The 13,612-nt window shown below is 40.1% G+C and overlaps 1 protein-coding gene across 2 annotated transcripts in view; it reads left to right on the forward strand.

Moving 5' to 3' along the window:
• TBX15 (T-box transcription factor 15) overlaps window positions 1–13,612 on the forward strand; it is a 141,801-nt gene that overhangs the window by 74,125 nt on the left and 54,064 nt on the right. For both annotated transcript variants that reach the window (XM_049879963.1, XM_049879962.1), the window contains exon 6: window positions 13,131–13,195. In XM_049879963.1, the coding sequence (XP_049735920.1) occupies window positions 13,131–13,195 (65 nt within the window). The remainder of the gene's footprint in view (window positions 1–13,130; window positions 13,196–13,612) is intronic.

Below are 13,612 nucleotides of genomic sequence, written 5' to 3' on the forward strand. Positions count from 1 at the left end.
TTTCTAAGGAGTGTCTGGTAGATGTGAACCACCGACCTTTTGGTTAGCAGCCGAAGTCTTAACCACTGTTTCATGAGGGCTCCCCACTGATACAATACTGGCACACAATTCATAACAGTCAGCCTGCGTTGCTCCAAGGCTGGGTCTGCACAGGTATGCAGGAGAGTGGGGAGTAGAGGCTATTTTAAAGAATAAATTGCTCATTAAGGAAAAAGTAGAAGGCTGGGACCTGGAGGAGCTGCACTGGGTCTCGAAGGGATTAGAATCAATAGGTAACTGCTTTGATCTTTCTGTCCTCATATACTGTTGGTGAATTCACGATGTGATGACATTCAAAATAAGTGAGTCATACTCAATTTCTCCCATTTTGAGATCAAGATAACAGGTTTTGCCTGTTGAACAAGCCCTATATAAATCAACAAGGATAATTGTTTAACATTTCCTTTGGCTGTGTAGCTATGACCTAATATAATACAGTACCTTCTAATAACGCAAAATAACCTCAGGTCTTTCCCCATGGGAATCTCGAAGTCTGGACTCTGGAGGTCAGAACTGGTACCTAACAATTTTCAGATTTGTCATGAAGATGCCGGATACTATAAATTGTTCTCTCTTGTGAGCTGTAGTCATCTATTGCTATGTTTTTATTTCTCTTGATATTTTAGAATTAGAACAGTTTATGTTTTATGACTAAATTGTTTACTCCTCTTTTTTATTTTAAGGGAAATTTCAGAGACCTATGAGAAAGTAAAGAGGAAACTAGTCAACGGTTGGTCCTCAGTGTTCTCAGGAACTTGTTTGGAGGAACACATGCAGGAAGGACAAAAGAGGGAATGGAATTGAGTTGAAATGTTACCCAGTCTTCCTAAGGAAAGTCAGTGTTTTTTTCCACAGTCACCAATGGGCTAGACATTTGGAGACCTTTGTTTTAGTCCTGAATTTTCCACTACCTACCAATGTTATTGTTGTTTTTGTTAGGTACCATTGTGTTGGTTCTGACTCATAGCAAACCTATATACAACAGAATAAAACACTGCCCAGTCCTGCGCCATCCTCACAATTGTTGCTATGTTTGAGCCTATTGTTGCAGTCACTGTGCCAGTCCATGTCATTGAGGGTCTTCCTCTTCTTCGCTGACCTTCCATTTTACCAAGCATGATGTCCTTCTCCAGGGACTGGCCCTTCCTGATAACATATCCTAAGTACATGAGATAAAGTCTCACCATCCTCGCTTCTAAGGAGCATTTTGGCTGTACTTCTTCCAAGACAGATTTGTTTGTTCTTCCGGCAGTCCATAGTATATTCAGCATTCTTCACCAACACCATAATTCACAGGCATCAATTCTTCTTTGGTCTTCCTTATTCGTTGTCCAGCTCTTGCATGCATATGAAGTAATTGAAAATACCATGGCTTGGGTCAGGTGCACCTTAGTCCTCCAAGTGACATCTTTGTTTTAGTTTTTTTAACACTTTAAACGGGTCTTTTGCAGCAAATTTGCCCAAGGCAATATGTCATTAATTTCTTGACTGCTTCTTCCATGGGCGTTGATTGTGGATGCAATTAGAATGAAATTCTTGACAATGTTTTCTCTGTTTATCATGATGTTGCTTATTGGTCTAGTTGTGAGGATTTTTGTTTTCTTTGTGTTGAGGTATAATCCATACTGAAGGCTGTAGTCTTTGATCTTCATCAGTAAGTACTTCAAGTCCTTTTCACTTTGAGCAAGCAAGGTTGTGTCATCTGCATATCGCAGGTTATTAATAGGTCATCCTCCAATCCTGATGCCAGGTTCTTCACATAGCCCAGCTTCTTGGATTATTTGCTCAGCATACAGAATTTGTAAGTATGGTGAAAGGGTAGAACCCTGATGCACACCTTTCCTGATTTTAAATCATGCAGTATTCCCTTGTTCCATTCGAACAACTGCCTCTTGTTCTATGTACAGGCTCCTCATGAGCACAATCAAGTGTTCTGGAACTCCCATTCTTCACAGTGTTATCCATAATTTGTTCTGATCCACACAGTTGATTGCCTTGTGTAGTCAATAAAACACAGGTAAACATCTTTCTAATATTCTCCGCTTTCAGCCAAGATGCATCTGACATCAGCAATGATCTCCTGCATTCCATGTCCTCTTCTGGATCCAGCTTGAATTTCTGGCAGTTCCCTTTCGATTTTCTGCTGCAACTCTTTTTGAATTATCTTCAGCATAATTTTACTTACATGTGATATTAATGATATTGTTCAATAGCTTCCACATTTCGTTGGATCACATTCCGTTGGAATGAGCACATATATGGATCTCTTTCAGTCAGCTGGCCAGGTAGCTGTCTTCCAAATTTCTTGTCAGAGACAAGTGAGCACCTTCAGTGCTGCATCCCTTTGTTGAAACGTTTCAATTGCTGTTCCGTCAATTCCTGGAGCCTTGTTTTTCACCAATGCCATCAGTCCAGCTTGAACTTCTTCCTTCAATATCATTGGTTCTTGATCATATGCTTCCTCCTGAAATGGTTGAATGTTGACCAGTTCTTTTTGGTTCAATGACTATGTGTATTCCTTCCATCTTCTTTTTATGCTTCCTGCGTCGTTCAATATTTTGCCTGTAGAATCCTTCAAAATTGCAACTTGGGGTATGAATTTTCTTTTTTCCCATTCTTTCAATTTGAGAAATGCTGAGTCTGTTCTTCCCTTTTCATTTTCTAACTCCAGGTCTTTACACATTTCATTGTAATACTTTATTTTGTCTTTTTGAGTCACCTTTTGAAATCTTCTGTTTAGCTCTTTTAATTCATCATTTCTTCAATTCGATTTAGTGGCTCTGCCTCCAAGAGCAAGTTTCAGAGTCTCCTCTGACATCATTTTGATCTTTTCTTTCTTCCCTCTCTTTTTAATGACCTTTTGCTTTCTTCATGTGTGATGTCCTTGATGTCATCCCATAACTTACCATTAGTGTTCAATGTGTCAAATCTATCCTTGAGATGGTCTTTAAATTCAGGTGGGATACACTCATGGTTGTATTTTGGCTCTTGTAGACTTGTTTTAATTTTCTTCAGCTTCAACTTGAACTTGCATATGAGCAATTGTTGGTCTGTTCTTCAGTCAGCTGCTGGCATTGTTCTGACTGGTGATATTCAGCTTTTCCATTGTCTCTTTCCACAAAGGTAGTCATTTTGATTCCTGTGTGAGGTCCCTGTGTATAGTGGCCGTTAATGTTCTTGAAAAAAGGTATTTGCAATGAAGAAGTCATTGGTCTTACAAAAGTCTATCATGTGATTTCCAGGGTTGTTTCTATCACTAAAGCCGTATATTTTCCAACTATTGCATGTTCTTCTTCATTTCCAACTTTCGCATTCCAATCATAAGTAATTATCAATGTATCTTGATTGCACTTTTGAGCACTTTCAGACTGCAGAACTTGGATTTTCTTCAATGTCTTCATTTTTGGCATTAGTGGTTAGTAAGTGAATTTGAATAACAGTCATATTAACTGGTCTTCCTTGTAGGTGTATGAATATTATCCCGTCAAATGACAGCTTTGTACTTCAGGATAGATCTTGAAACGTTCTTTTTGACGATGAATGTGACACCATTCCTCTTCAATTTGCCATTCCCAGTATAGTAGACTATATGATTGTTTCAAAATGGCTAATACCAGTTCATTTCAGCTCACTAATGCCTTAGCTATTGATCTTTGTATGTTGTTTCATTTTTGACAACTTCTGATTTTCCTAGATTTGTACTTCGTACACTCCACGTTCTGATTATTAATAGATGTTTGCAACTGTTTCTTCTCATTTTGAGTTGTGCCACATCAGCAGGTGAAGGTTCCAAAAGGTTTACTTCAGCCACATGATAAAGGCCAACTCTACTTTGAGGAGGCTCTCCCCCAGTAATGTTTTCAGTGCCTTCCATCTGCTGGCACTGCACTGGACAGCGTTCTGCTGCTATTCATAAGGTTTTCACTGGCCAATTTTTTTCAGAAGTAGACCGCCAGGTCTTTCTTCCTAGTCTTAGTCTGGAAGCTCTGCTGAAAACTGTCCACCATGGGTGACCCTGCTGGTATTTGAAATACTGGTGGCATAGCTTCTAATATCACAGCAACACACAAGCTACCACAGAATGACAAACAGATAGATGAGTGGTGGTACTTATGTTACTCTGAGCAGATTACTGTGTTTCCTGGGCTTCAGTTTCTCCTTCTAGAAAATGAGGAGTTCACCTGTGCTTTACAACATCTTTTCTAACTTGGGAATTTTAATTTCTCCTCCTTTTTTTTTTTTTTTTTTTTTGCATGTTTTTCATGAGGACTGGAGCAACTTATTGTCATCAAGCAGGGACAGTTGATACAAGATTTTCCAGTATGAAAATTATGAAAGTGTTCATCTTCATAAACTTTTTTTTTGTACCCACAGTATTGAAGACCAATACATTTTTAGTAAGTCCACGCTTGAAAGGCGGGAGCCTGGTGTTTTGTTGCTGACAAATAAAATATTCCCAAATCTACTATTCATTTATGACCGCTCCTATTTTTCCCCATTGTTGAAGCCTGTGATTCCTACTGAATTCTATTTTGTCACCCTAGTGAGTGCCTTTGGCACATCACTCCACCTCTGTATTCTCATTTGCAAACTAATGATTTGGCCTGGATCAGTGCTTCCTAGTCACCAGCCCATGGAGATGTTTTTTATGGTACCCTGAAAAATGGGGGAAAAAAAAAAAAGGATAACTTAGGGATTTTTCATAGATCTAAACATATTCAATTCAGTAGACTGTACCTATGTAGATGGATAGCTACCTTCGAGTCAACTCTGACTCGTGGTGACCTTGTGTACAACAGAACAAAATGTTGCCTGGTCCTGCATCATCCCCAGGATGATTGCTGGCAAGTTCAAGTCCATTGTTGTGGCTATTGTGCCAATCTATTTCGCCAAGGGTCTCCTTTGCCCTTTCTTTCAGCAAATGTGATGTCCTCCTCCAGTGACTGATACCTCCTCATGATTTGTCCAAAGGAAATGAGTCAGATAATATTCTGTGGTGATCCATAAGGGTTTCAATGGCTAATTTTTGGAAGTAGATCACCAAGCTTTGCTTCACAGTCTGTCTTAGTCTAGAAGCTCCATTGAAACCTGTCCACCGTGGGTAACCTTGCTGGTATTGAAATAATCTATCAGTGGCATAGCTTCTGGCATCAGAGTAACACACAAGCCACCACAGTATGACAAACTGACAGATGAGCGGTTAATAGATTGTCCATTATTTTCTTTTGTTCTTCCTGCTATTTTTATACTAAAAGGTAATTTATTTTATGAAATGATGATGCCAGGGGATAGTAGAAAGATGTGAACTCTCTTCACTTGGTAGACTGAAAAATTGGGATATCAATGTTGATCCTTCACATGTTGTGGGGGGATTGGAATTGACCCATGAAATCCTGAAGTCTAGAAACTACTAATTAAGATGGACTCTTCCATCTTCATAATTCAAAGGTATCTGTGTTCGTCTCACAGTGCATAGCACTGCAAATATGCCAGGTGAATGAGTGACTGATTGAATGAATGACTAGCTAACACATTTCTACTACCAGTTTCCTTATATGTCTGCAGCTTTGCTTCTTTGGTTATAAGCAGTAGTGAAGTGTGAAGAAAGCGTTTCTATTTCAGTGGAACATTTTATGCTTTTCTTTCCCCTTGCCCATTCCTCCTCCTACCCCTCCTGGCTGACCCATAAACTCCCAGGGCTGCTAGCATACTGAGGTTATTATTACTATTATTTGCTCTCACAGTGCCAACTTGGCAGGTCTATGGCAGAGCAAAAGTTACGCCATGCCCGGAATCTCATTGTGGAGAATAAGGTGGTAGAAGTTTGAACAAAGGTGACTCTACGCTCTATGTGTTTTCTTGGAAGAAGCTGGTGCCAACATGTCCTCATGGAATTAACAGGAAATTTCCACTGCAAAGTCTTTGTCATCTCTAAGGCAAAAAGACTGCTGAAACTTGATTTTATTTTTTCATCCCCAAATAGGAAACTAAATTTCGAAAGACAAATCCCTGTTCTGCCCAGGTAACACAGACTCATTTCTTGATGAGAATTGGCTACATGGATCAGATAGGAAGTCTGAAACCTCAGGCAGGTTTTTATAAGCAAATCCAATAGGATTTCTGAACCATTCATTATAATCTAAACTATTGAGCCAATTTTGCTGTAACTTTCCAATCAAATCAATGTGCAGAATATTTCTTTTCATATAGACCAGGTCTTTTTTTTTTTTTAAAAAAATCCCAGTGGAAAACCCTCCAAGAAATGTGGTAAAAAAAAAAAAGAAAAAAAAACCAAGAGTGCATTAATAAGGGAAGGCCCTTTCAGCCTTGGTATTATAAAATCATACTCAGAATATTCAAGTTTCATTTCCTTTGTAGGTTGTGCTATTTATGTCTTCACTGTGCATTGTGAGGTATACCTCGTTTATTAACTGCCCATATATTACTTGGCTAAAAAAGTCAGTGAAAATGATTAAAATTAATTGTGGCAAAACAGCAGCCACCCCCTCATATGCCACATTCTTCAGTAACTCAGGCCACATAAATCAGTATAAGGTCATGGAGGTAAAGTCAGGTAGAAAAATGCTTCCACAACCTCTGAATTTCCCATGTCTCCTCGTTATCACTGGACCAAGTTTAAACATGACTACTGTAGAATAGCCTTAGCTACACAGGAAGTTACTAATAGACTCTTCTGACTGGAAAGGCATTTAAAACTTTAGTCTGTAATACCTGCAGGGAAAGCAAATAGGATGGAGTGAGTTGTTTGGTCTGGCTTCTCTAGGGCTTGTCATGGTTTTTGGACGGATGATCCCTGGTTCTTACATTATTATTCATTTTTAAATTTAAAATGTATTGACATAGTGGCTACAACAATGGGCTTAAACATAGCAACGATTTTGAGGATGGCACGGGACCCGGCAATGTTCCATTCTGTTAAACATAAGGTGACTATGAGTTGGAGCCTATCTGATGGTGCCTAACAACAACATAGACATGGTTCCTGCCCATAATCCAGGGGGAGAGACAGAGAGTGAAAAAGTAAACAAAGAAATAAATATATAATTACCAGCTGGGTTAAGAACAAAGAAGGAGGTAAACAGGGTGCAGTTAAAGAGAATAACAGGTTGTGGAAATATTTTTCTACACTGATTTTATTTCCGTGGCCTTATAAACCCTGGCGGTGTAGTGGTTAAGTGCTACTGCTGCTAACCAAGAGGTCAGCAGTACGAATCCACCAGGCACTTCTTGGAAACTCTATTGGGCAGTTCTACTCTGTCCTATAGGGTCGCTATGAGTTGGAATCGACTTGACGGCAGTGGGTTTGGTTTTGGTTTTTTATACCGGTTTATGTGGTCTGACATAAATGTAGGAGAGATCATCAGGGAAGACCTCTCTCAAGGAGTCAGCGGTGTGAAGAGCATTCTTGTCTGGGGCAGAGCAAGTGTGAAGGGCCTGAGCAGGAAAGGAGCTTGGCACATTCCAGAATTGGGAGCAGCCCAATCTGGGTGCAGTCTGTGGGCCGGGGTAGAGGAGGGTGGGTAGGTTTGAGAGGTAGGCAGGAGCCAGGGTGTGCTGGTTCTACAAGGCCTCATAAGAAGGTTGGGTTGAATTCTAAATGCACTGGTAGCCACGGAAGAGAATGGCATGATTCCATTATGTGTTAACAAAGATCACTTGGTAAAGAAGAGATTGAAGACAAAAGTAGAAGCAGGCAGTGGCATCAGTAGGGTTGGTGTCACTGACTGCGGTAATGCATGGTGTCACCCCACCATGGACCTCCTCCCATACAAAACCATATAGAACCCTTAGTAATGAAATGTGGCATTTCCCCTACTTCATGTTGAGCTGTCAGTTTCTCTTGTTATCAAAGAGCTATATAATCAAAAATTGTTATACATGTAAGTTTATTATCAATTTTAATCATAGAATGTGATACAGTTGTAAATTGCTTAAACATAATATTTCTTAGATTATATGAATACTAAAAATTGTTTTGTAAATTCTTTCTACATCGAAGTACAACATTATTAGTAACTGTGCAGAAGCCTTTTTTGATTTTTGTCCTTCTTTTCCTTTGATTACCATTGCATGCTCAAAAAAGTTATTGATGTAGGTTCACAAATACCAATTACCACAATATTGTAGCTAAAATAACAGCCATTTTGACAAAATCAGCAACTATAAAAACACTGGCAGTATGGAAAACAACAGTGCGTGCTTGTAGCACGAGGCAGTTGAAGCCACGTAATTTGCAAGCATCGTTGTAATTGGGTAATAATGACAGCTCTGACCGGAGCGCATTATAAGGTTCAAAAAGTAAATTAGCATAGAGTTTTAACCTTGTAGGTATACTGACACATGTAAGCTGGGCTTACAAAAAATGTTTTTGTTGTTATAACTGATTACAGAGATATTTTTATAAAAAGCTAATAAATTTCTGCTGAAACACTGCACAAAAATTTTATAAACAGTCATTTTGGTGTCACCTCCTCTGACAGTGTTACCCAGTGAGGTCCACATCCCTGTATCCCCTAGCGACACCACTGGAAGGACAGAGATCAGTTCAAAGGCCATATAGAGTAGTTTAGTCAAGAGATAATGGTGGGGAAGAAAAGAAAAAAAGAGATAATGGTGGTCTGGATGAGAAGGGGTGGTGGAGATAGGCAGCCATATTTGAGTGTAACTGATAGACACAATTATCGAAGAGGATCGAGCATTAACTATTCAAACATGCTGTGTGTGTGTGTTTGTGTGTGTGTATACACGTATATACCAATTGCCGTTGAATCGATTCCAACTCATGGCGACCCCATGTGTGTCAGAGTAGAACTGAGCTCCTAGTGTTTTCAATGGCTGATTTTTTGGAAGTAGATCATCAAGCCTTTCTTCTGAGGCACCCCTGGGTGAACTTGAACTGCCAACCTTTTGGTTAGCAGTCAAGCATGTTAACCATTTGCACCACCCGGTGTCTGGCTCTTTCCCTCTCCCTATATATTCCCCACCCACTTATATCTGAACTAATTTTTCTAAAAAGCCCTGGTCCCTGTCTTGGGGTCGGGTAGGGGGAAATGTAAACTTTTCAGTTCTATTTGGGGTTAGCTATTCCTCCATGTAGTTCAGTTATTTTGGGTAAATATTTAGTTTTTGTTTTTTTCCCCTGGATTTTTCCCCCTCCCCCTGCTCCATACCAGATGGTCTGTAGATGTAGGGCTCATGTGTAGGGTGGGGGTGACAGGGTTTATAATCATTACCATGGCTGGACATGGAGCCTCAGGTTCTCTGGGCCCTCATGGGCCTCTGCTGTGGGGTATCTGGTCTGGTCTAATCTTTGGGTCCCTTGGTTGAATGCTGGAGCCTGATGATTTGTGCTTTGTTTTTTTTGCCTAACTCAGGGCCTCGTGGGCCTCCCTTGCTGGCTCAGCCTCACCTCAGGTCTCCTCATGTCCTCTGACTCCTCATTAGGCTGTAGAACCTCTGTGTCAGGGTCACCCTACTGTCCCTGTTGTGACATGGGAGGACTACTGAGTCCCCTACCTCCCACAGAAGAGCCATAGTAGGCCTGGAAATGGTAACACAACTCTCTTTTTGCTTAGCCAGACCAGGTGGCATCTGTACTTTGATGCAGCCACCCCACGTATGTATGGAGGTCACCCTGCCAGTTTTCTCTGCCTCTCCCCACCCCATCAGCATTTTGATTGGTAAGGTGTATGTAAGTCTAACTACTTGCTTCCCGTTTGTCTCCTCTTTTCTTATACTCTATTGGTGTGGGAGAGAAGGATTCTCTACTTCTTCTTCTATTTTTTCCTCCTTATATTTTATCCTCATATCTTCATCTTCCATAGGCTGCAAGACTTATGGCTCGGCTGTTCTTTGCATCCCTTTCTATACTACCAGGCCAGCTCTTGATAGGGAAGCCATACGACTATTAGAAACTGAAGATTATTGGGGTTGAAAACACATTGGTTTACTCTGCCAAAATATTGTCCCCATTACTCATGACATTTGTAGACATAGCCAAAGTTGTCACCACAAGCATCGACTAGGATCATAATTTGGTTTCTATAGCTAAAATTGCTCTCTCTGCCTATGTTGTTGTTGTTGTGTGCCATCAAGTCAATCCCGACTCATAGTCAACTCAGAGTGACACTATAGGACATGGTAGAACTGCCCCATAGAGTTTCCTAGGCTGTAACCTTTATGGGCGCAGATCGCCAGGTCTTTTCTCCCATGGAACTGCTAGTGAGTTGCAACCACCAACCTTTCAGTTAGCAGCCAAAGATTTAAACATTACACCACTAGGGTTCCTTTCTCTGCCTATAGGGTAATCTATAATGCCTTGATGTGGTCTCAGGCCAGCCTTTCTACCTTCTCTCTCACTGCTCCTCTTCTCATCCTCTATGCTCTACTCAAATTGGGCTACTCAATATTTCTTGAATATGCTTAATTTTTCCTACTTTGATACTCTGGCTTACATAGGTCTTTCTTGTGAAATGCTTCCCTTTTTCCTTTCTACCCTTCTTGCATTTTTTATCTATTAAAACCCTACACATCCTTCAAGGCCTTACTCTTACACTAAACCTCAGATTCCTTTAACGTGGAGTAATGGCTGTTTCTTCCACGCTCTTGTGGAATTTTGTCTTTATTGTGATCCTATCACTTTCTGTTTTATATTGTAATTTTTAGTGTATATGTCTGCTTTTTCTTCTAGATTATAAGCTCCCTGAGGGAAAACACTGACTACATATAGCCGTATACTGACTATATGCAGGTTTGTGTCACCTGTGTTGCCTGTCACATTCCTTTGCACACAAAAGGCACTTGGTAATAAATAATGAGTGGCACAACCACACTTTTCATAAAACTCTCTAAATTGCACATTGAACACTTTGAAACAAGTGTGGAGGTGTAGTTTTTTCTTACATTAGCTGGCATTTGTCCATTAAATTTCTATGCAAGGTCCCTTGGTCTGGGATCCAGTAAGTGGTGAGAAACAGGTTTTCATCTACTTCTCCCAGGCCCATGAAACAGAAAATCATTATATTTACAGGGGTCTGTGGAGGCCCCGAAAACATGGCAGCACAATCATATATCAGAAACCCCTATCATAAACGAGTCAGACAGGATAAGCCAACTTGAAAGAGGAAATAAAATATTATAACCCCGACTTGAAAAGAAAATACGGCGTGTGGTTTATTGCTGTGGATTATGGAGGAAGAAAGGCCTGAATTTAAGTCAAAAACAGAAAAGCAGTGACACTCTTTAAACTCAATACAGTGTTCACGTGGCAGACACTGAAAGCCAAACCTTCAGGATCCTGCTCTGGTCTATAAAGTAGAAGTAAAGTTGCTTTTGCTACATTATTAAAAATAGTGCTACATTATTAAGTGTTCCATTCTGGAAGCAAGGAATGTTTTGGGAGAAAACTAGCCTCGAAGCCAGCGTGGTTCTTTCAAGTCAGTCTGTTCTGTCAGAATCTCACATTGCATTTTAAAGACTTGTAAAGACTGTGGCTTTGGGAAATTCCGCCCTGAGGAAGTGAGATGGAAGAGGGACTTGGAGAGATTTACAGTACAGGAAACAACTTTAGCTGTCCTCGTGCTAAGTTCTACAATTATCGGAAATATGAAGATAGCCTTAAGTAATGAGATTCCCTCATTTCTAGAATTGCATTCCGTCAAGACTGCCTTCCCTTCTTTCCTGAGCTTCCCAGTACCCGCTGTCTCGATCGCTTGAATGTATGAGTCAGTAACATCTGGTTCAGACACAAAGGTATCAAAATGCCTCCTATGACCCAGGCTGAAAGTGGAAACACTAGAGCGCATATGGAATCTATTGGTCAGGCTTGTTCCAGTCTAGAGGCACGAGGGCGATATATACAACCATGGTGGATTTTGACGGGACTATGATAGGGGGATACCATAGAAGGGGACTTGTACATTGAGTGGAGGTTAGACCAGATGACCCCTGAGGACCTCTCCAGCCCAGATGACACAGTTGGATGGCCAGGTTTGCTCAAACCTTACGAAGCTTCCTATTTGTTTCTTCTGAGTTGCTTGTGAGCCATGGAACCTGGATGAAATGGCTGAATCCTGTCCTATCCAGTTACACATTTGGAGATGTTCCTTTAGGCAAAATCCTGGGAAGGCTGAGCTACTTTTTCTGTCTTTTACATGAGCATTTCAGGTTATTAAATGAAGAGTTCTGGTGGGAAGCCACAACCAAGTGAAATGGACAATATTTGAATCTTTTAGATTGAGACAGATTGACTGGTAGTCTGATTCAGCCTGGAGGTTTACACTGATTGAATTGACTGAATTCATTCATTCCTTTATTCATGCACTCACTTATCTATTCATTTGATCTACAAGCATGAATTTACTTATCAAGTATTTTTTCAGCTGCTTTATGATGCTTTTTTAAAAATTAATTTTTTAAGGTGGTAAATATAGAGGTAACAAAACATTTGCCATTTCAACAATCTTCACATGTACTGCTCAGTGATACTATGTTCATCAAGTTAAGTGCCTCTGGTGTGTCATGTACCATGGACCCCACCATTTCCTAGGTTTCCATTTCCGTGTTTATCTAGGCAAGTGATTTATCACCATCTTGAGTTAAGGAAGGTGAGCAGAAGAGAGTTTATGGGCAAACCCTGGTGTTTAGAGAGAAGTGAGTCAGGTGGTTCAGACATCTAGATGCCAATTAAAATATCAAACTAAAGGAAACGAAATGAAAACAACAGCTATTACTAACAGAGTGGTTTTTGTTAAATTTTTGTAGAGTAACTGAAAAAGAAATCAGGGACATAAACATACAAAAACAGACAAGCAAACAGACTAGTTGCTGTGGAATCTATCCTGACTTATGGTGACCCCATGTGTTACAGAGTGCAGCTGCTCTGGAGAGTTTTTTTGGCTGTAATCTTTAGGGAAGCAGATCATGAGGTCTTTCTCTCTCGGCACCACTGGGTGGGTTTGAACTGCTAACCTTTAGGTTAGTAAAAAAATTTTAGTAGTCAAGCATAAATCATTTACATCACTCAGGAACCTTAAAATAAATACAATTCATGATTTTTTGTTTGTTTCCAGATCACCAGATTAAAAATCGACCGAAACCCTTTTGCTAAAGGATTCAGAGATTCTGGGAGGAACAGGTAAGAGTAATTGGGAAAGACACTGACATTTTTTGTCTCCGTAGCGTTATTGTTCCAATCCCCATTGGTGGCCCCTGGGTCCTGCTTTTGGAAAAACACCTGCATTCTGGGCCACTGTGTTGACCCGAGAATCAAAATACAACCTTCAAAAGGCTGAATTATCTAAATTCTTTGTTCACACTCTCTAAATCACCAAATCAAATCCATCGTGGTGTTTTTTCTCTCCTACACAGTACTTGGTAATCAGTCCCTTAAAACAAATTTTATGGATTTATTATCACCAAAAGGGGGCCTTTTTTTTTTTTCTCCTGAGTAGCATCTAAAGCACCTACAATGATATCTCATTTATCTTGTATTATCAGGAAACAAGGGATTGTGGACAAAAAACTTTTCAGGAAATATTACCTTTAAGAGCAA

Source organism: Elephas maximus, chromosome 3 (genome assembly GCF_024166365.1).
Source record: "Elephas maximus indicus isolate mEleMax1 chromosome 3, mEleMax1 primary haplotype, whole genome shotgun sequence".
NCBI lineage: Eukaryota > Metazoa > Chordata > Mammalia > Proboscidea > Elephantidae > Elephas > Elephas maximus.